The 23,378-nt window shown below is 40.2% G+C and overlaps 1 protein-coding gene across 2 annotated transcripts in view; it reads left to right on the top strand.

The window, feature by feature from the left end:
- Window positions 1-21,715, top strand: part of Fndc3a (fibronectin type III domain containing 3A) — a 137,363-nt gene extending 115,648 nt beyond the window's left edge. For both annotated transcript variants that reach the window (XM_038309883.1, XM_038309884.1), the window contains 15 exons: window positions 490-614; window positions 1,776-1,950; window positions 3,009-3,095; window positions 6,290-6,428; window positions 7,505-7,573; window positions 8,388-8,506; window positions 10,615-10,720; window positions 10,807-10,982; window positions 12,172-12,285; window positions 12,966-13,115; window positions 13,220-13,503; window positions 13,598-13,810; window positions 14,942-15,108; window positions 15,965-16,092; window positions 19,235-21,715. In XM_038309883.1, coding sequence (XP_038165811.1) covers window positions 490-614; window positions 1,776-1,950; window positions 3,009-3,095; window positions 6,290-6,428; window positions 7,505-7,573; window positions 8,388-8,506; window positions 10,615-10,720; window positions 10,807-10,982; window positions 12,172-12,285; window positions 12,966-13,115; window positions 13,220-13,503; window positions 13,598-13,810; window positions 14,942-15,108; window positions 15,965-16,092; window positions 19,235-19,549 — 2,367 coding nt within the window. In that variant the 3' untranslated portion in view covers window positions 19,550-21,715. The remainder of the gene's footprint in view (window positions 1-489; window positions 615-1,775; window positions 1,951-3,008; window positions 3,096-6,289; window positions 6,429-7,504; window positions 7,574-8,387; window positions 8,507-10,614; window positions 10,721-10,806; window positions 10,983-12,171; window positions 12,286-12,965; window positions 13,116-13,219; window positions 13,504-13,597; window positions 13,811-14,941; window positions 15,109-15,964; window positions 16,093-19,234) is intronic.
- The last annotated feature ends 1,663 nt before the right edge of the window (window positions 21,716-23,378 follow it).

Below are 23,378 nucleotides of genomic sequence, written 5' to 3' on the forward strand. Positions count from 1 at the left end.
ATAAACGTGATGACTTAAACAACATCTTACTGTTCTGAAAGCCAAAGATAGCGTACAGTTTTTACTGGATCAAGAGTTGTTTCTTGCCCTAGCCAGTTTCCTGTGGTCCATGGCTTTGTTGCCGTTCCCTTACTCCTCTGTCTTACCCTGTCTGCTCGTCTCAGGAGGCACTCTGTGCTTTCATTTGTGGCTCTTCCAGATAATCCAGAGTGACCCTCTTTCTCAAGACCCTTAATCTAGTCACACATTTCAGTCCTCTCACCATGCAAGGTGACATTCAGAGACTAGGGATTCGGTTCTGTGTATTTTTGGCCATCACGACAAGCTCAGTGGGCTACACAGATCAGTGTGATCTTTTCCTGGCATTATCCCATTCTGAGTGCTGTTAATGTATACTGTACCAGCTAATAAATATCACAAAGGAACTGAAGTGCATTTGTCTCTTGATAGTAGTGCATATGACATATAATAACTAGCCATTTCTCCTAGGGGAAAGGAAATGGAGAATTCTGTCAGTGTTACATGGGCTCACAGAAGCAATTTAAAATTACCAAACTGTCACCAGCAATGGGTTGTAAATTTAGATTATCAGCAAAAAATGACTATGGTATAAGGTAAGACATTTCGTAAAAATATATATGTATATATATTTGATCATCTATCTGGTCAGCTTCATATGTATGATTACCCATTGACAAGTTTGCTTTATTTTGTTAATACCATTATGGTCTAGCAAATCCAGAAGAGAGTGTCTTAGTGACATAGGAGTGACAGGAAAAATTAAATTCAACAATTTTCCAGCCTCAAATATAAAGGAAATCTTTACATGTCACTCAATAGGCTTTTTGTTTGCTTGTTTTTGTTTTTTTGTTGTTTTGGGGTTTTTTTTGTTTTTTGTCTTTTTAATCGTCAGATATATACTTTCATGGTTTTGTTTAGAATCTGGTAAGTTCTCTATCTTCAGTGCTCAGAACAAATAAAAAGTTCTTCCTCCCCCATTTAATCTTGAAAGGCCCAAATTTCTGTGGTTGATTTGTTAATGAAATAATAAAATCATCTTTAGGGTCAAAAATGGTAAACAAGCTGGGCTAGATTAGTATGGTTCTTAGTTAGGGGATAGTCAGTAAGTGCTACAAACTGTCAAGTCTGGGTTCATTTTCTCTGTTTATAAAGGGTCTCTCTTTGTAGCTCAGACAATCCTGGACCTTGGGCGAGTCCTATTGGAATTCTTTTTACTTTGTTTTATTTCAGAGATTCCGCTGCTCACCTTTATGGGAGTTGGTGGGTTTAATCACCCCGTTTCCATTTTCTACCACATGAAGTGGTGTTTATGAGAACTGTCGTTTCTGCTTTGTTAGATGGCATGTGGATGTGTGGTCGATGTGTACAGGGAGGGCTTTGTGTGTTCTCTTTCCTGCAGACCACTGTGTAGTTTTGGTTTTCAGTGACTGGATACATTCACTTATCAAAGTTTAAAAAATACAAGCATAACCTACACATTTGAAAGAATACCAACCTTTTGGTGTCTAACTTGGTTACCTTTAAGACACTTGAAATCCATTCAGTTTTGGTTTTCCAGAGCTGAGACTGTAGCTCAGTGGTAGGGCTCTGACTTAGCATGTTCAAGTCAAGGATCTGGATTTTAGCCCCATCACAATAACAGCAACAACAAAACTTAGAAATTTTATTTTGAACAAATACCATTAGTGGGGGTGGGAGCTTTTTATCAATAAAAATAATGTTTACGCCTTTTTAAAATTCTTCTGTTCCAACAGTGATTTTAGTGAAGAGGTCTTATACTACACATCAGGCTGTGCCCCCTCTGTACCTGCTAGTCCTGCACTGACCAAGGCTGGAGTCACGTGGCTGTCCCTACAGTGGAGCAAGCCCTCAGGCACACCATCAGATGAAGGAATTTCTTACATTTTAGAGATGGAGGAGGAAGCCTCAGTAAGTATTAATACGTAGTTTAAATAAGAGTGAGGTTATATTAGTGCAGCATTAATCCTAATACAGTAGCCGTCAGCACAGGAGTTAGCTCCTTCTCCGAGTCATGTCAGACCTTGCTTTGTTCCTGCCTAAGCAAGACTGGGAAGGAAGTCTCAAACTCTTGTGTGTGTGTGTGTGTGTGTGTGTGTAAGAGGTTTGAGGGTTTGTGACTGCTGAAGTCTATACCTACACTGCCAGGACACATTGCATCTTCCAGCCAAAGTCAGACGTCGATTGACTGACTTAGAAATAAAGGGGAACGTCACCACGGCCTTCAGCCTTCTGCGTAGAGCAGTTTCATAGTGTCGCCCTTCTCTTGACGTTCAGTACTACTTGTCGACATACGGCAGAAGAATGAGAGTCACATGGGAGACTGATGCATCCCAAATCTAGTTACCTGCCTCTGCTGGCCTCTCACCAAACAGAGCTTCATTTTGAATTAGAATAGGTCACAGCGGCAGCACAGTAGTAAGAATATACTACAAATCTTTACATTGTATACGTTTAAATGGTGAATCATACTATATTTTCAATTGTATCTCTACTTTTAATAATTTTCAATATAGGAGCTAATACAGTTATGAAATATTGTCACTGGGACTGTAAATAACAATATTGGATCCAAGTCGTACCTTATCTCCTAGTACGGTGAAGCATTTATTTCTCCACTTCAACCCAGCTGTGTGTGCATTCAGGGCAAAGTAAACATGTTAAATATTTATGCATGGTTAGTTCTTGTAGCATCTCTTGGAAACGTGGTTCTTAAAATTGCTTTATTGATAGTGAGATTGCCATTGACTCCAACATAATACCTCTCAGCTCTTAAGTTTGCTGAGACCAAGTAATCTCAATTCTTCTGCAAAAGGTTCTGTAGCATGTTTAGGTTCAGTCACTGAAGGCAGAAGAAATCAAGATGAGAATTACAGTCAGAGGTGAAGACAAACCCAGGGCTTCATGTAGCTGTCACTCCCCATTGTTCTACAGTTAGATATTTGGTGACAACTGCTTTCTCTTTCCAGGGCTACGGTTTTAAGCCTAAATATGATGGCGAAGAGCTTTCTTACACAGTAAAAAACCTGAGACGCAGTACAAAGTATAAATTTAAGGTAAATTTTAGAAGTCCACTAAGAGATGTATTTCTTGTTTTTATTGTTCTTCTTAAGTTGAAAGCAAGTACATACTTCCTTTGTGTATTCCTTTGGTTTTAAATGTTAAGTAATTCTATCTTTTCTAGTGGGCATTTCTGTCTTTTAACTTTTGTGTTATAATAATACTTCTCAAACTTCATGTACTTATATTCAAAACCAGCTTTAACATTTTGTGTAATGTGATATACATATTTAAATATGCATGTAAAAACATACCCAATACAATTTTGGCATGTCGTGCTGAACAGACTCATTATATACTGTTACTGATAAATCCTCAAAGGAGGTAGTATCTACCAGTTTCTTAACTGCAAAGTTGTTCTTTGCCCTTTGGCTGGGCATTTTGTGAGTACTGTGTCCTATGCAAACACTGTATTCCTCACCCGGGTTTCATACCCGATCCAGTGCCCTTTGGGGACTCTTGCCTCAGTCTGTTCTTGCTATGATTGATAATGCTAAATGGTGATGTTTTCACCATATAGTTCTTCCTTGTATCACTTGCTGCTTGAGGCAGTGACAAACTTGGAAGCTTCTGGAATTTCTCTTTCCTCCTCTGGTATCATTTTAGGATATATTTTGGCTTTTAACTTGCTCAGCACTTGGAATAATTTAATAATTAGAGTTAATAGAAACAAACCTAAAATTATAATTGAATGCTTATTAGTTGATAAATTAAACATTGATATTTTTCTACCAGAGCTCATTTAATCAAATCATCTAAGATAAATGATAGAGGGCATTATAAATAGCTTTCATTATTATAAAGCAAACATAAATTTTGGTATTTCGTCAAAATGTTTATAAAAAGAACCTCAATAATAGGAAGTTTGATTTATATAATTTATTAAAATGTTATTTGTTTTATCTTATTTTATAAAGGTTTATCTAAAAATCTGATGACTCTGGGTCATTTCATTTTCCAAATACAGCTTCATATTTGTAAGCTTTATAAAATACCAAGGAAGTGTGTGCTTTGAGTCCAGTTTTCATAGTGATGCTGTCGTGCAGTTGGGGTCTTAGTCATGATTGTACCAACAGGTTTTCTAAGGAGGACAGTACCAGTACTTTTCATAATTTCCTAATTTATTAAATTCTTAGAATGCTAACTATTCTGTAATTGCCACTGACCACATAAGCAGACACACACAGATATGTGTTGAATTCTTCACTGGTTTAGTACATAAAGCAAATTTCTATTTGAAACTTCCACTGTAGCATTTACTTCCAAATGGCAAGGGAGAGGAGCTAGCTAAATAGTGTATTGCCTATTCCAAGTGCCAGGCTTGGGGCGGAGAGTATATTTCCAAGTCAGCTCTTTCATACATGAACATTACTGGATCATAGAAGGGTGTGTGTGGGCTTACTAGCAAATGACAAGGAGGGAGCTGCCATCAAAGCTCAGCAGACATTTAGTGTCATCTGAGTCCTTGTCCCGTCCACTACCAAGTCAGGAACTTGCAGGGCCGTGTACCAGCCACCCAGCAGCTGTCTGTGCTGAATGTGAGGCCCCTTACCCTGGAACAAGAGAAAACACTAGGAAATGCATGAAGTTCTAGCTACTCAGCCTTAATTTTAATCTGCCATGTGCTAGGGAACCTGCCAAGGGGTTTTGAATCATTAAATCCTTTTTTTTTTTTTTTTTTTTGTCTTTCTTTCATAACTTGATGCTGCAAGCTCTTCTCTCAGGAAATTCTATCAAAATAAAATCTTAATACTTATTTTTAAAATCCTGGAATACTGAGTATATTACAGACATATTTATTAAAATACACTCCTTCAGGCACTGATTACGTAACATGTCATAGGAAGCAGTAAGAGCTTGCTTAACATAAAATGCTAGAAATTGGTCCCGAGGATAATGCTGGGATATTAACAGCAGTGACAGACAGCTAAGACTCTGACTGCGCATCTTTAAAATAGTATATTGGAACCAGGCGGTGGTGGTGCACGCCTTTAATCCCAGCACTCAGGAGGCAGAGGCAGACGGATCTCTGTGAGTTCAAGGCCAGCCTGGTCTACAAGAGCTAGTTCCAGGACAGGCTCCAAAGCCACAGAGAAACCCTGTCTCGAAAAACCAAAATAAATAAATAAAATAAAATAGTAGATTGGAACAAAACAGCCACAACAAAAGAGGCTTTGCCACCAGGCTTCTAGAAAATTGGATTTCTGGAAATAGTTTCTCTAGTAGTGAGGCTCCTGAAGGTGGGGCGCTTTGGCCTGGAGCCTGACACCTTTCTGTAGCAGCTGCTTGTTTGTGAAGCTGGCGGAGAGAAGTCGGTTAATTCCCATCTACAGTAGTAGGTTTTCCCCAACCAAAAAAAGCACAGGGCCAGTTGGAGTCAGTGCACATTCTGCCAGACCTTTAAAGAACTAATGCTAGTATTTCTAAAATTAATCTGCAAAATAGAGACTTGGGGAGCATTTTATAATCATAATCATTTTATGAAGCTACTATTACCTTCGTACCAAAACCGCACAAATATCCAAGAAAAAAGAAATTTATACACCAATATTTTTATGAACATATATGCAAAAAATCTGAATAAAACACTTGCAAACTAAATTCAAGAACACATAAAAAATTTTACCCAGTATATTCAAGCTGATTTTATCTCAGAGATGCACTATAGTGCAGCATACATGTATTGATAAATGTAATCCACCATATAAACAGACTGAAAGACAAAGATCATGTGATCATTACATACAGAAAAGTCCTTTGACAAAACCCAACACACCTTCATGATAAAAGTTCTGAAGGGACTAGGCAGTCAAGGGACATACCCTAACATAATAAAGGCAATTTACAACAAGCCCACAGGCAACATCACCATAAACAGAGAAACATAAAGCATTTCCACTGAAATAGGAACAAGACTAGTGTGTCTGCTTTCTCCATACTTACTCAATTCAGGACTTGAAGTCGCAACTAGAGCAACAAGACAAGTGAAGAAGATCAAAGGGATACAAGTAAGGAAAAAAGAAGTCAACTGACATACACTGAGGGAAGAAACATGAGCCACGGAGACATCAAAGCCTAGGGCCACAGTGGCACCTTCCTCCAAGGCCACATCTCCTAATAGTGCCACTCCCTTTGGGGACCATTTATTTTAGCCCACCACACAAACATTAAGTCTCTGTTCTCATCACAGGTCATTGCTTATAACTCAGAAGGTAAAAGCAACCCGAGTGAAGTAGTGGAATTCAGTACCTGCCCCGATAAACCAGGAGTACCTGTGAAACCCTCAGTTAAAGGGAAGATACACTCACACGGCTTTAAAATTACGTGGGGTAAGATGTTCCTGTTTTATTTTGTGTTTGATTAAAATAAATGGGAACTTTTTTCTTCGTTTGTAAATTTTAAGAGCAGTGTAGACTGCCCTCGTGAAAGTATTGGGTGCCTTTTGCTAGAAATTTACTACATTCATCCTTAGAAGGAGAAGAAAAGACATAAGGAGCTAGTTCAAACTCCATGTTCCTTTTTTATGGGTGTTATGTCCAAGTGAATAAATTATTGTTACATCCAGCCATACTCCTCCTTTGTGTGGATTGTTAGATGTCGTACCAGCCTATGGGATGAAAGGCTAGACTCACAGGAAGTTGTTCAGAAGACAGGGATATTGTTGATGGACACAATTTCCAGAATTTGTGTTTTCTCATGAAGAGCACAAGTTATGTCATTTGAATCCGCCAGTTTACCGTAAAGATGCATTTGCTTTCCTGTTAGTTTGCAGCAAGCTGTTGGTGCCAGTTCTTGATAGCATTGTGGTCGTGGAGTTTGGGTGACCGCACTAACTCAGGGTATTCAGATAAGAAGTAGGCCCTCCGTTGAGGGTCCATCTGTGGAAAGCTATGGGTGCACAGACCCTAACCAGGGTTGGCACTAAAAGACCTGGGATCCCCTGTGAGAGGACGAATGGGCAGCTCTGTGTGAAAAGGAGGATGCTGGCCTTGGAGTCAGCTGCACCCGATTCAGCTTAGCTCTCAAAAAAAGAAAAGAAAAGAACAACAAAAACTGAATTTATACACAAGATCAGTGGAACAGCAGAGTGTGCATACTCGATCGTGGCCTGGAGACAGTTAAGGAAGTCACCGTATTACAGGTATCTATGCATTTCAACCTCCATTTAAATCTAAAGTGAATGAAATATTGTGCAACCACTAAAATTTATTGAAGAGCCAACGTATAAATGTGGGAAGATAGGGTGTGTTAATTGAGAAGTGGCGACCACAGTGCAGACAAAGGACGTGTAAACAAGTGTTAGTTACGGTGGTACAGGTGATTCTTTCCCTTCCACAGTCCTGCCCTCAAGGTATTCTGTGTACGGGGTTTTCTGTCTTTTCAGACTATCACTTTTTTTTAATAGATCCACCAAAAGACAATGGAGGAGCACCCATCAATAAGTACGTAGTGGAGATGGCGGAAGGTTCTGATGGTAAGCATCGCTGGTGAAGGTGACAGACAGGTTTGTTCTGGTGAATGAGCCTCCACTCTTCCAGGCTTTGCACTATGTTTGCTGCCGTGCAAATGTTTTTCTTGATGTGTTGGTGATGGTGGTGTTCGTAACAGCTGATTGTGGCCAGTACGATGCACTTCAGATTGTGACCTCAGATGTCAGCCTACTGTCTACCTCTGTTTTTAGACTTACACTATTTTTCTTTTTTCATTTGTTTATATTGTGCCATCCTAGCATGTCCAGACTGATCTTTAGATACTATGTACTTAGTGTTTTTATTAAAGAGTAGTTTATTAAATTAGGTTTATACCCACATGCGCCAGAGGAAAAGTATTCTCTGAAAGTTAGCTCCAATTAAGGTCTTTATGACAAATAAGCTTTATACTTGAGTCACCTGCACATGAGTTTTTATTTCTGTAAAGTGACCTGTTTACTGAAAAAGAAAGGCCTTACAATTATGATTAAATGTGCTATGATGCTGATTCTTTATCCTCTTTGTTATAATATTATTGGACCAGTAAACACATTTAATATGCTTAATTAAAAGCAAATTACTAATCTAAGCCAAAGGCTGTACAGAGATATTTCAGTTCAACCAAACCATGCAGATTTGTCTGGAAGGCTTCTTGCATGAAGAAAATTAAATCATTTCCAGGAAACTCAAGTCAGGCTTTAAATGTTCCCAATGGGTTACATAAACACTTAGTGAAGCCTGAGACACCTGCCTTGTCAGTTATACCAAAATATTAAACATTACCTTGTAGCTGATTGCACACAATTCTGCACTTTTCAGGAAACAAGTGGGATATGATCTACAGTGGCGCCACCAGGGAACATCTTTGTGACCGGCTGAATCCAGGCTGCTACTACCGCTTACGGGTTTACTGCATTAGTGACGGAGGGCAGAGTGCGGTAATGTTTGTAGACTTGTTTACGCTTTAATGTGGACCAAATGGGACAGCATCAGCATTTCCTGCCCTCATTGTTAATATTTGTGTACAAATGTGGAATAGTAATTCCTGTCACCCGAGTGGCTAGTGTTACTATTGCCAGAATATTCCAACAGAATATTTCACTCAGTGTATTTAGGTAAATTTATGGGTGATATTTGACATCCATATCTAGCAGAAATTGAAATTGATACTTTCCTGCACTATAAATTATGTGTCAGGAGAAACCATAAACTGAACACAAATATAATATTTAAATATTTCAGAAAAGCTAACCATTTTGTTATGATTGTTAAGAGACTCAGTAGCCAGGAGTTTAATCCTAGCACTAGGGAGGCAGAGGCAGGTGGATTCCTGGGTTTGAGGCCAGCCTTGTTTACAGAGCGAGTTCCAGGAGAACCAGTACAACATGGAGAAACCTTGTCATAGAAAAAAACAAAAACAAAGAGAAAGAGACTCACTCAGTAACTAAAGTTGTATTTATCCCATCCCAATTCTGAGGACAGTTCTAGAGCCTGGTTCAGTTTGAGTCTATCCAGCATCTTCAGTTAACCTCGTTCAATCCCAGCATTTTTTGTGGGTCAGTGATTGAGTGAGGGTGTCTCCAATCAGACACTCTGGCTGCGTGTTTGGGCTGGCCGAACGGTAGTCCTGCTGTCTGAGCACTCAGGCTTCTCCTTTGAATCTGCTTTTAGGCTAAAACAGCAGCATTTGAGTTCTGCATGGAAGCCTTCCCTCCCCGTGCTTAGGTCATTTCAAACCACAGAATCACTTAGTACTCTGCACTCCCTGCCAAGGTGCTTGCTTCGGTTCCCATCTGTGTTTTTCACTTACTAAGTTTTAGGGGAGCATCCTGAAGCATGTCAGGGGCCCTGGCCCAGGCATGAACTACAAGCAACTCCAGTAGCTAGGCTAAGTGTGCCAGGGTGAGGCCGGTCCTCCTAGTAGATTTGGATAGCACACCGAGTGCCTGTGCTCATTCACACCTTCCTGTTCTTCACTCCTCGGCAGGCAACACATTCAGGCACCTATTGTATTTTTGATGAATTTAATCAAAAATATCTTACTGGAACATTCATAATAATATTTTTCAAGTGGAATTTTACATAATAAAAATACTCCTGTTAGACATGGAAGTATTGTGAAACTAACTGAGTACATCTTGCCCCACAGGCTTGTGGTGCAGTGTTCCATTTTAGCCATTGAGAAAGCTCCCTGGTAGTAAAGGTCTAACTTGGTGCTAGAACACTTCTTTTTCTGTAGAAGAGACCTTCCTGAGTCTGCAGAACCACCCAGAGAAAAAAAGGAAAATCTCCCTGCATTTAAGAACAACAAACATAAGTATCAAAAATTCTTTCTAGTGTGTCTTGAAGCATTCTTTCATAGAATGAATGCCTGTCTGAAAAAAAGTTTGAACAAATAGTATGTGTTTTAAAAGAATGTATATAGCTTAGAAATATGATGATTCATGTTAAAGTAAAATCAAGGCTGGGACTTGTAGCTCTTCACGGTAAGGTGCTTTGCCTGTCATTTGTAAGGCCCTGGGTTCAACCTCTGTCCCATAAAAAGTAAATGAAAACACTTTGTAATAGGAACCAAATGCAATACTGAATAGAAAGGTACTATATATTAGAGAAACTTACCTGGTTATAGAATTGTTTTAGAGGAATAAAATATGCTGACCTTTAGGTTAAAATACAGTTTAAAAACTGTGAATATTAATCTCCAAAAAAACAATAAGGAAGGAAACAGTTTCACTGTCAAAACAGCCTAGAACAGAAACTTCTTAGTTGCAATTGTCTTTGATATTTTATTTGTTTTGCTTCCTAATTACTAAAAGGATTTGCTTTTTTTTCAACTTGTTTTTTAAATAGTAGTTATAGTATATGTGATTTTATTAAATCACATTAATTATTAGGCTTGATTCTATTCAGAACCTTATTTCAGGCAATAATAAAGTACAATTTCATGCTGTTGGTACAGTTTTTGTGTCGTGTTACTGTCCTTTATCAAAGCAATCTGATTGGTTGTTCAAGGCATCTCTTTTTGATTTTGCTTTTGTTTTGGCAGGTCTCTGACTCCTTGCTTGTGCAGACTCCAGCTGTGCCTCCTGGCCCATGCCTCCCCCCCAGGTTGCAGGGTAGACCCAAAGCAAGAGAAATACAGTTACGATGGGGTAATTTCCCTTTGGCAATGAATTATAATGAAGTTAGAACCAAAAGTATTCTTCCTGTTAGAAGACCTAAATCTCTGCACCCTTAGGACCTCCTCCAGTCGACGGTGGAGCACCCATCTCCTGTTACGCAGTGGAAATGAGTCCTGCAGAAAAAGATGAGCCCAGAGATGTTTACCAAGGGTCTGAAGTGGAGTGTACAGTGAGCAGCCTTCTTCCTGGAAAGACATACAGCTTCAGACTCCGTGCCGCCAACAGAATGGGGGTAAGGGACCTGCAGGCTCAGTCGTCGCTCAGGCGTGTTTCATCACACCCACTGTCAAGCCATTTTGTATTAATAAGTTTCTAGTGATAAATAAGAGATACTGTGCCCTATAACTTGCCTTGCTGTCTCTGTACTTTCAAGCGTCAGTTAGTTTGTGGCACTTGAAAAGCATTGTGGTTTCCTTCAGGGGGTGTTGAAAAACCTGTTTGCATGGTCACTAAACTGGTTTTATGGAGCACTTAGTCTCCATTGCAGACCAGATGTGATTCTAGCTTTGCCTCATGGGAAAATGCTAATATTTAAACATTTCTGGCTTATTTATTTAAAACATGCTACATGTATATATAGATAATTCCATAAAATGAGCCAAAGTGCTGATAACCTCACTTTGCACCAGTAACCCTGGGGCTCTGCGAGTGTGCTCCACACCACTGTTGATGCCCTCCCCTCTCCATTATTGCAGATTCCCGGAGACAAAGCAGTTGCTTATGTGTGTGCCACATTTTTTTTTAACTATTCCATAATTTTTTTTTTTCAAATGTAAGCTGACGGGTCCCTTTATCACAGTACTGCGGACTTCGGTGTTTTGTCTCATATCTTGTCTCTAGCTGAACAATAGTTTTACCTGTGAGCATATTTAAGTATTGTGATTGTGTTGCTTGCAGCAGTCCTTATTGAAGCCGCCATTGTCCACAGCCCCCAGCTGCAGGTCACTGTGGCACACGTAGTGCTGTGTCTTCTTTATCTACTGAGTTTTACTAGTTTGTCAAAATGACTTTAGATATTTGCTTTGTCTGCTTCCGTTAGATACCCATTTTGATCTTGCTACTTCAGATTTTAAGATAAAATTGATGCCTGTTATCTCCCAGGCCTTTATTTGGTTCCTGTCTTCAGTTCTCACATAATTTCTTCTTACTCCGCCTACCTAATTTACTGATGCCCTGATCTTTTTGAAAAAAAAGCAGTTCATGAAGGGAATAAGGGAAATTAAGGTTTTGGGGAGAGAAAGTATAGCAAATGAAACTTAAAATTCCCCATCTACTTCCACGGTTGTTAGATCAGTGAAAACACCTGTAGAGTTATTACCAAATTAATTTTGAAAAACTTAATTTCTGTTGACTCTTTAAATACAGTGTTCAGTGAACATTTAAGGATGAAAAAGGAAAATTGTGTTCTGCTTGTTTTTTAGTTCGGACCATTTTCAGAAAAATATGATGTCACTACAGCTCCTGGGCCACCAGACCAGTGCAGACCCCCTCAAGTGACATGCAGATCTGCGGCCTGCGCACAAGTGAATTGGGAGGTATTGTAGCTCCCCTGGTTTACCTGGTTTCCTAAGTGATTGAAGTAGTGCGGAGAAGAGAATAAAGCTCCGCCCCCTTTCTGCTCCTTCAGTTACTGTGAAGAGTGAGTCCTGGGGAAACCGCTTGGTGAAAGTGAGTTAAGTGTGTGAGTAGGGAATGCTTGCTCCTGAGTATCTAGACTCAGATTATACTGTTTTTACCAAAGGCTTCGTTTCCTTACTGAGTATTCCACCCAGCGGTGAACTCTGACAAACGTTCATAAGATGTGGTATACTACTATTTCTCTCAAATTCATTATCACTGCTGTATTTACTGTATATTGTAATTGGTCAGTAATGATAATCAATTTCAGTTTCCTTTGAAATTTAATGATGAAAATATTTGTGTCTAAATTAACATTTATACAAATTATTTTCAAGTTGTCTTCAAATTAATTTTTTAACTTTATCTAATTGTTTGTCTAAGATACTCTGACTCATTCCTTCTGGTATGAGGCAGTTATATTTTTAACCATTCGGATAGTTTTAATGAATAAAAGTGTAAAGTTGTACATGGCTGATTGTGTTTAGATGTTTTAAATACATTCAGAAGCAGTTCTATTTTTACTGTGTTAGAGGAGAGAACATTTTTGCTCCAAAGCTATTTAATGTGAAGACTAAGAAACTGTCCTTTCTTGAAGACTCCTTCGACTAACGGAGCTGATGTCACAGAGTACCGGCTGGAGTGGGGAGGAGTTGAAGGAAGTATGCAGATATGTTACTGTGGGCCCGGCCTCAGCTGTGAATTAAAAGGACTCTCACCAGCTACGGCCTATTACTGCAGAGTCCAGGTAGGTGACCACCGGTGCCTCAGCACACACTCTGTCCAGAGTCTTCTGCTCCGAGGCCACGGTCACAGTCACGTCTCTATTAACTTTACTTTATTCACTTGTAGGCTATGAGTGTTGTGGGCGCAGGTCCTTTCAGTGAAGTTGTAGCCTGTGTGACTCCACCATCAGTTCCTGCCATTGTGACTTGTCTTCAGGAAATCAGTGATGATGATATAGAGAGTCCCCATTACTCCCCTTCTACCTGCCTTGCAATTAGCTGGGAAGAGCCTTATGACCATGGTTCAGAAATCCTTGCCTACAGCATTGACCTTGGAGATAAGCAGCCCTTGACAGTGGGGAAGGTAACAAGCTATGTCCTAGATGGTTTGCAGCCGGATACAACATATAGGTACACCCCTAAGTCTGTGTGTATGTTTGCTTAGACCAGAGAAGTGATTTAAATAAAAGAATCGTAAACTAAACTATTTTTGTATGTCATTTAGAATACGAATTCAAGCTTTGAATAGCCTGGGAGCTGGCCCCTTCAGCCATACAATTAAATTAAAAACTAAGCCCCTCCCTCCCGATCCACCGCGGCTGGAATGTGTTGCCTTTAACCACCAGAACCTTAAGCTTAAATGGGGAGAAGGAACCCCGAAGACATTGTCAACAGATGCTGTTCAGTACCACCTTCAGATGGAAGATAGAAACGGAAGGTGGGGCTTCTAGTTTCTTTCTCATACATATATTGGGGGTTAATGAATGTCTATAGTGTAAACAGTTTGCCAGAGCAGAGTGAAGGCTATCATAATGGGCCACCTAGGTGGTTCAGTGGATAAAGACACTTGCTGCCAATCTCGCCCCTGAGTTCAATCCCTGAGACCCACAGGATGGAAGGAGAGAACCAATTCTACAAGTTGTTGTTTGACTGCACATGTGCACCATGGCGTATATGTCACGGGCACATACACACGGGCACACACAGAGACTTAATTAAAATGTAAATTTTAAGTGTATGTTTCCAGACTCTCAGAAGGCTCCCTCTGGCTTTCCTGCTGTAACTCCAGTGATACCAAGTAGGCTATTCTGGAGCTCTGCCTGTCAACTCTTGGCTAAGCTGTAAAGGAACTCTTCATATTGATTTCCAGTTGGGCACAATATGCAGAAAGTGGTTGTGATTTGCTCAAGTCTTCTGAGTCCTAGACAGCAAGATTATGAATCACTGCCTCACTTTGCTAATGCACGGCCTCCACATTGAATCAACAACAACAGTTCAGTCCCCTACTCACTGGCAGGTCCTCATTGGGTTCTGTGATTTGTTGCAAATACTTTATTTCAATTATAATGTGTTATTCCAATTATTTTTTAACATTATTTAAATACCAACATAGGACTGTTTATTCACCCTGCTACAAAGAAACCCTGTCTCAAAAAAAAATATCCCTTTTTTAAATAAAAAAAAAGAGAAATTTAAGTGCAGATTATCTTGTAGCTCAAGTTTATGCTGCAGACAACAAACTTTATGATTATGACTTGTTTAGAAATAACTCGTAGTAAAAGCCTTGCCTTCGTGTTGTTCTGATGCTTTGGCAAAGATGTACCAAAAGCCTGAGAAGAGACTTCAGATGGTTAAGCATTAGATTAGTGATACATTTTTCCATAAACCAAATCAGATTGGGAGGTCTACATCTGTGATTTTTATTATCTGGTAGAAAACATAATTGTCAATTACTCCTAAGGTTAAGGGTTTAGAGTCACATATTCTCAAATAATATGCCCCATTTTACACTGTAGTGCTTTTTTAAAACATTTTTATGGTGGTGTAAACTTGATTCTTTCTGTTTCAGGTTTGTCTCCCTGTACAGAGGGCCTTGTCATACGTACAAAGTGCAAAGGCTCAATGAGTTCACATCCTACAAGTTCTGCATTCAAGCTTGTAATGAAGCTGGGGAAGGCCCTCTCTCCCGAGAATATGTTTTCACCACTCCAAAGTCTGTCCCATCCGCCTTGAAAGGTAACGTGTATCCCCTGAAGCTGTTTTCTTTAATGAGGTGCTTTATTCTAATTAAAATTTAGCCCCAAATGTCTCCCCATCAGTTACATTAAAGCATAGAGAGAGCACACATGCTAAGCGTTCCACTCAGTCATCATGGCTGTTTTATGTGGTAGTTTCACTAATACTCAGAAAAGTCACTCACCTTTTTATGATCTGACAGAAAATACTAAATTGAATAAATAAGTTGTGTGTTCTAATTAAGTCTACTTGGTATTTCTGTTCTTGTTATTCAAAGAATATATATCACAAGCCCTGGTTATGTTAATGTTTCTTCAGATTGGGGGAGCCAGATCTCCTCTAAGAAAGACAAATGTTTGTTTAGCTTGGCCACACACACACACACACACACACACACACACACACACACACACACGTACTCATGTGCATGCGCACTAAGCACATGTTTCTAACTTTGAAGTAGCTCTCATTTTAAATTTTTCTGGCAAGGATTGTACTTTGTGTATTTATCTAAAGAGATGAAAGTTGATTGCACTCTGAGAACTGGTGAGACTGCTGGGGCAGTTCCTGTATCTGATTGTTAAGCAGACCCCAGCTAGAGCGCTGTCTGTAGCGAGCCTACCTGATGTCGATGAGTTGTGCTCCTCATTCACTTGCTCCCTTATCCAAGTCAGCGTCTCATGGCTTCATAAAGATTGCTGCTGTTGTTTTCATTACTTCACATGCCTGTTGCAGAAGTTCACCATGTATGTTTATAACTTGTTTTAGAGATTTGATTTTAATTAAAACAAGTATCTGTGTAATGTGTCTAATTAAATTAAATGGAGCTGATATTATTTATGTTTGTTTCATCTAGCCCCCAAAATAGAGAAAATAAATGATCACATTTGTGAAATTACATGGGAATATTTACAGCCAATGAGAGGTGACCCAGTTATTTATAATCTTCAAGTTATGGTGGGAAAAGATTCAGAATTCAAACAGGTATGTATCAAGATACCATTTTATATGTACATAATTTTTAATCTTTAGTTTTTATTCTCAGTAGAAGATTTGACTGTATTTACTCTCTAATTAAGAAACATTTGTCCAGTGCATACTGCTTTCCAGCTATCTTGGAACTCACAATATTTTGTGAATGTACTGTCCTTGGATAGATTATTCTTTGATCCAGCAGTGATTCTTTCAGCTCAAGCTCTTTGCCAGCAATCAGGACACAGCAGTGAGAAGTCACAGTGGAGTGGAAGGACACACCTCAGTGTATACTATGTCAGATGGTTGCAAGTACACTGGAAAAAGATAAACTGAGTCAGAGGACTGGGGAATACTGTAGTCCCCCGAGTGAGTGCTGTGAGAGCAGTAACCATGAAGAGGCCCAGGGCAGCAGAGTGCTTGTTCAATTTCATCAGCAGTCAAGGGAGCCCTAGGACAAACTTGATGGAGTCAGGTATTACACTTCTCAGCGGTTACTACTGCAAGCCCCATCCCACCTCAGTAGCTGACCTACACAGCAGGCTTGACGAGCCTTGCTGAAGCCAGACCTGACGTTCCTGGTTCCCCTTCAGCACTCCAGCCCCTACAGACTTAGTCTGTTGAGAAGTGAACAGTAAGGAGGCCATCATGCTACAGAGGAATCCTATGTGGAAATCATACTGACATCCACGGGTATGCAGTAACTTTTACTCCTAGTGAAATTAGAAGCCGGGAGAGGATTTTTGTTTTCTACATCAAATAGTTAGGTAATCAGACACACTTTGATTACATTGTTGAAATTGGAGTAGGACAAAGACAGAAGCAGGGAAATCAGTAAGAAGGTTTGAGTAATAATAATAATTATTATATTGTAATGTGTTTTGAAGAGCATCTAACAAGATGAAGGTCTAAGGAAGTCAGTATGTTAAGTGTTGTAGTTAGTAATCTAAAGTGAGTGATCTCTGTATTATTGCTATTATTATCCAGTGCTTAACTGTAACAGTATAATTATAGTGAATATAACAATAGCCTTGTATGATGCAAGTCTAGGGGAACTGTCACTTTTCTTCATTAAATCATCTGTTAATTGATTTAATAGTTATATTTCAAATTAATTTATAGATGAGCAGTTTTACTTCCCAGGAAGAAGCAAAATTAATATTAAAGAAAATATAACTGTCTAGCTGCATGTTTAAAGAAAATAGAGATCCCACATTTTGGTAATATATGAATTTTAATAAGTTTATGTTACTACATGAAACAGTAAAGCTAATTCTAACTTGGCTTTAAAACTAAATTAGTGTCATTTAAGATTACTAATTATAAAACTGAAAGGCTGACTCCCCCCCAAATCTCACTCTTGCTGTCGTCCCTCTAAGTCCCCAGCACTTAACCAAGTCTTACAGCTTACTGGCAAGGTAACACTCCAGAAGCTGCAGGTCATCTGAAAAGAGTTCCGTGTTGTTGTTGTTGTTGTTGTTGTTTCGTTTTGTTTTTTGTTTTTCTGGAATGTTTGTCGTTTACTTGATGTTCAGTATGCATAGGACAAGAAGTGTAAGGGAGCAGAGTTACTGTTCTGAGTCACTAAGGCTGTTCTGATTTCAGGGAACTTGTTTGGATTCAAGCAAGCACAACGTGCAGGATAGGTAAAAGCTTGGGGTATGACTGCAGTCCTAGCACTGGGGAGCCTAAGGCTGGAGGAATAGCTGTGCAACCAAGTCTTAGGGGGCTGGAAACTCCCAAGTCTGAGATTCAGTAGAAGACACCAGGTATTGATGGGTCTCTGTTCTCAGTTGTAGGCATTTTTAAGAAAAGGATTATTATTTTAAATTACTAATTTCCCAGCCAACCTATAAAATCCTGATTAGCCTGTAAGGTTGAATCCTGGCAGCAGCAGGTCCTATAACCATAGGCCAACCTCGGAAACAAATTACTGTGCCTTTCTTCACCCTTCGTCAGTTGGTGGCTTTGCCCAGACCTTGCTGCCCTCGTGGCCTGTGCTCCTCCTGACTTTACTTCATCTAGAGTTCCCCCCTTCTCGAGAACGGATTTGTTGTATTGCCCTCTCCCTGATACACATTGGTTTTTTTTGTTGGTAGAATGAGCAGAGGCTCCCTGGTGAGAAAACGTCTGTGAACCTCTGCTGTCAGCTGGGCACTGCTAGCGCTTTGACAAGCAGTGATTCACCTTAGTCTCATAACTGCCATAGAGTTAGCTGTCACTGTGCCTAGTGTACTGAGGTAAGGTCTCGTGGAGCTATGAAGCCACCATGCAGGGATGAGGTCATAGGGCAGCCAGCTCTGGTAGATGACTTCCTCTTCCCTATGACAACCATGTGATTCCTACAATGTTTATTTTTCCTCTAAGGCATGACCACCGAGTTAGGTTTTAAGATTCTAGTCTGATTCCAAGTCACCAGTCTCTTTCTGAAGTTGACAAAGTGATTCACAGTAAAATCCTATAAACAACTTCCCTGCTGTTGTTTGATTGGACAGATGCTTCAAAATGTATAGAATTTCACTGCCTAGGCTGTCTTGGTGAACAAGATTATATAATCTCCTCTCATACAGTGAGTTCATGAAGAACAAGAAAAGATGACTTCTTTTTCATTTGCTTGAGTAAAGCAGGCAAATGCCTGGGAATCTCTGTACTTGATTAACTTACTTGTAAACTGTGAGGCCACATCTCACGTCCTCACGCTTGCAACATACTAGCCAGTACTTTAATGGGTGGGGTGTTTACAAAAGGTCATTTAAAAGACCAAGTAGAGGCTAAGAGATGGCTAGGTGGGTGAAGTACTTGCCATCAAGCTGAGGACTTGAGCTTGAGCCCTAGCATCCACGTAACGACCAGATGCAGCAGCATGTGCCTAAAACCCCAGAGCTTGGGAGGTGGACACAGGAGAGTCATGAAGATAGAGACGGGTTCACCGAGACTCTCAGAAACTAGTAATGAATGAAGCAGAGAGTGGCAGAAGACAGTGAGACAGAGTGTCGCCCTGGCCTGCACGTGCCATGTCCACACACTGCACGTACACAAAGATAGAATGAGCGATACTCATAACCTTTATGTCTAAAGTATCCAGAACGTGACTGTGCTGATGTTTTCTGTCCAGGCTTCTTACCCCATTCTTCTTCCAATATTTCCTTAATAGATTTACAAGGGCCCTGACACTTCATTCCGGTATTCCAGCCTTCAGCTGAACTGTGAATATCGCTTTCGCGTGTGTGCCATTCGCCAATGCCAAGACCCTGTGGGGCACCAGGACCTGGTAGGTCCCTACAGCACCACAGTGCTCTTCATCTCCCAGAGGACAGAGCCGCCGGCCAGCGCCAACAAAGACACTGTGGACAGCGTGCGGACCAGGCGCACCCTGAGTGACGAGCAGTGTGCTGCTGTCATCCTGGTGTTGTTCGCTTTTTTTTCCATTCTGATTGCCTTTATCATTCAGTACTTTGTAATCAAGTGAAAATATAACTTTATTTTTAACACTGTATTACATTTTATTTTGTCATGTACTAAAATTATTTCTGTATTGCTTTTACAAAATGGTGGCATTTAGCACTGGCATTGAGACTCTATATTGAAACATGTTTTTGGCATTTTCAGTGCTTATGTTGTTAGGCAAAGGCTGGCACTTCATGAGAATTCAGCCTCAGAAACATCATTTTGGGGAGAGCTTTTTGTTTTGATCTTTGATTGGGACTTTTCCCCCCTTTTTCCTTTTTTTTCCTCCCCCCTTCCCCCCTTGGATATGCCTTCTAGTAGGACAAACTTTCTAAAGGGCAGCATTTATGATTGTTTTGACCAGTTAGCATAAGTGTAACAGTGATAACCACATCTGTTTGTTTCCATGATGATTGCCATGTGGAAATTTCAAATTGACTAGAATTTACACTAACATGCTCTACGAAACTTGTTCAAGTCTGATGCTGTGAAAGCAACCTAGTGCTATATTTCTACCTCCTCATTTGTCTTAATTGTTTGGTAAGTGGGATTTTGATGAATAACTGGAGGGCTTAGCAAACAAGAACTGGATGAAGGAATCTGAGTGAGAAAAGGCTTCCTGTTTGGTGAGTGTGGAGTTCTCCTTACACTACACGTGAGTTCACAAGTTAAGTCCGAGAAAGCACAGACCCCAGAAGTACTGATCTTTACTTGAACAGTACCTCTTCTTGGGATTGGAGAGCAGAGAACTTTTAAATAGTAACTGAATTTGAATCTCATTAAGCTCCTGTTTTCTGGGCCTTTAAACTGTGTGTGTGTGTGTGTGTGTGTGTGTGTGTGTGTGTGTGTGTGTGTGTGTGTGTGTAAGTGCATCCACGTGCATATGGGCTATGTTCAGACTGTCAGGTAAGGAGACACGTGTCTACACTTGTCATCTGGTCTAGGCTAGCTTGGAAGGACTCCCAATGGTTTTTGCAGCATCTCCTGTAACTACTGCCGTCGCCATCAGAATTTCTAATCAAACTCAACCTTTTTGTTTGGGGTACCAAATCTGAAGACAAAATTAATTTGCACCAGTAAACTTCAAGCTGCTTTCTTTCTTGAGAAACTAATGTTTAATGTATAATGTCTGTTTGGATACTGTTCCAAATCGTTGATTGCATGTGGGTACCGTTGCATTAGAGCACTTTGCAAATCGCATAGTTCATTTCTGTCTTGTGAGCTTGCCTTTGTGAGTTGATGGATGATCAGATTGAATTTTGTTTTATCGCATTGTACATCTCGCCTCGATGTCAATGACTGCCAGTAATAATACAGTCTGCAATGAATTTATATGAAATTTTTGTTTTATCGCATCTGTTATCTGTAGACATCTGTAACTAGCTTCTTTAATTTATTATTTGAATTTTAGAGTAGTGGATCACTAATTTTTAGTTGCTGAGGTTTGCATTTTAGTGATTACTAAGCACTCTGTCTGTCAAAAAGAAACGTATGTTTTGTGCTTTGAAGATCTCTGAAGAACTTCCCTTGTAGTAGAATGGGCATGTATTGTAATTGTTTTATGTCAAATAATCTGCGCTGTAGAAAACACATTAACGTTTGTTCAAAAAAAAAAAGATAAACTTGGCCTCTCCAAGTGGTAAGAAAACTCTGTCACTATAATATACTGTATGTTTACATTTTATTTAATCTCTTACAAATAGGGTGATGACTTGTCCCCCAAACAACCGCGATTACGATTGTTTTCTAGAAACTTCTTCAAAGTGCCACATTTGGCAGTACAAATGAGTCTGAGTGTAAGAGCCCAGAGATTTCTATATAGTTGAATGTCTAAAATGGTAAAATGTGCCACACAGTGGCTTATGTTTTTCATAGTAATTCAAATGAACTCCTATTTTTGATAGTAAATGTCATTTAATAGTGTACTCGCCATTTGAGCCTCACTGCAAAGTTAGTGCAGAGGAGAAAACAATTTTTAATGTAATCTTGATTTTACCTCATATACTGTACATTCCAAAAACTCAACTTTTTAAAGATTATAGATACACTACCAAACATATCACCTTAAAATTGTATAAGGTTGAGCTTCATACAAGTGAAAAAATATAATCTCATAAGAATACATAAATATGTAGCAAAAGTATCTGTAAAATCCATGGAAAATAAAAGTTGTATCATTCTTTTTTGAGATATGGTTTTTTTTTTATTCATAAACAGTTCATCATTGGCTGCCTGTGTAAGAAAGTGAACTATCTCCTCCCTCCCAAGGGGCTCACAACAGTTTCCCCCATGGTATTGAGCTTCAGCCTGCGCAAACACATACTCATTATTCAAGTAAGAGTCCAGTAGACTGGAGAATGAATTGGAAGCTTTACTCCAGTGCTCAGGAGGCGGGTGCAAGTGGGTCTGTGGGTTCTAGGCCAGCCAGAGCTTCGTAGTGAGACCCTGCCTCAAAATAAGAGTTTAGAAGCTTCATCCTAATGGGTTCATCTTGTGCAATTCCTTAAATGTCTTGTTCGCATTACATAAAAGTTGATTCTGGTATAAACTTCCCATTGGAAAGAAAAGAAAAAAATTATAGTCCCATCTACTGAGAGGCAGAGGCAGGGGGATCATTTTGGCCTAGGAGTTAAATGCCAAGCTGGGCAGCAAGATTCTCTAAAGAAAACAAAAAAACTTGCCCAGGAGGAATAAAATCCCTGACCCCAAATTCCTCATCTGTTAACATTTCTTCACTACCAGAAGCCCAGAGCCTTCCTGTTCCTGATGCCGCTGGGTCTGCTCCACTGCAAAGTTCAACTTTCCCTTGTTCCCCACTAACACTCAGTCCCACAGGCCTCCTCCAGAGTTCATTGCTAGTGTAGCGAATCCCTGATGGCCACTGTGCCATGTGCATGGTGCTGCAGTGACGCTCCAAGTCGAGGGTGAGCAAAGGGATCAGAACCGTCGCTCCACAGTAGCAAACACGGATGAGAACATCCTGTGGAGGGCATCAGAGCCCTGCACAACACTGCACCTGTTGCCTCTGTCTGCCTTTCCAGGGCTTAGCTTCTAACACAGGTACCTTTTCACCAATGTGAAGCAGATGAAGAAGCAGAGAGGCCTCACGTGGGGTGGTCCAAGGAGACAAGCACACAAAACTGGTTTAAAACCCCTGATCCTCTACCATCAGAAAAAGGTGATGTTGTCATGTTACAGTCCTTTTGTCTAGGTCATCATTTTCTCCCATATGTTCTTTATGTTTCTGTTTCTTGCATCAGAATTATCTATCATGTAGCCCAGGATGGCCCTGAACTCCAGTCCTGTCTCCATCTGCTAAGTGCTGGAATTGTATGTGTGCACCACCATGCCCAGTTTTTCCCTGGTGATCATAGAAACAACGCAGGGAGAAAAAAAAAAAAGTGACCAGTAAATAAATACACAGTTGTGGTCATCAAACAGTCAGCATTTACAGATGAACCTTCGGATGTTTCGATGTTGCAATGGCAGCTTTTTCATCTCATGCTTGAAAGGGATAAGCTCACCCCCCGGCCACACTGAGCCTGCCTCTGTTCCCCAGGAGTAGCTGAGATGAGCATCCTCTGCAGAGTGACAGGAAGCTGGGCCATCACTGGATCTCACCTGCATTTGCCCTGCTGTCTCTGCTATGCAGAGAAACCTGGAGACACCTGAGCCCAGATCCATGCGATGGTCACATCCTAGAGGTTTGTTAACTGAGACGCAAGCTCTAGGTCACCCTGCCAGATTCCTCTTCCCAAGCCAGCTTTGCTTAAGATGGATTTTCTGGGACTGGTAAGATGGCCCGGTAGTTGAAGGCACTGGCAGGCAAGCCTGTGGACCTGAGTGCAATC

Source organism: Arvicola amphibius, chromosome 13 (assembly GCF_903992535.2).
Source record: "Arvicola amphibius chromosome 13, mArvAmp1.2, whole genome shotgun sequence".
Lineage (NCBI taxonomy): Eukaryota > Metazoa > Chordata > Mammalia > Rodentia > Cricetidae > Arvicola > Arvicola amphibius.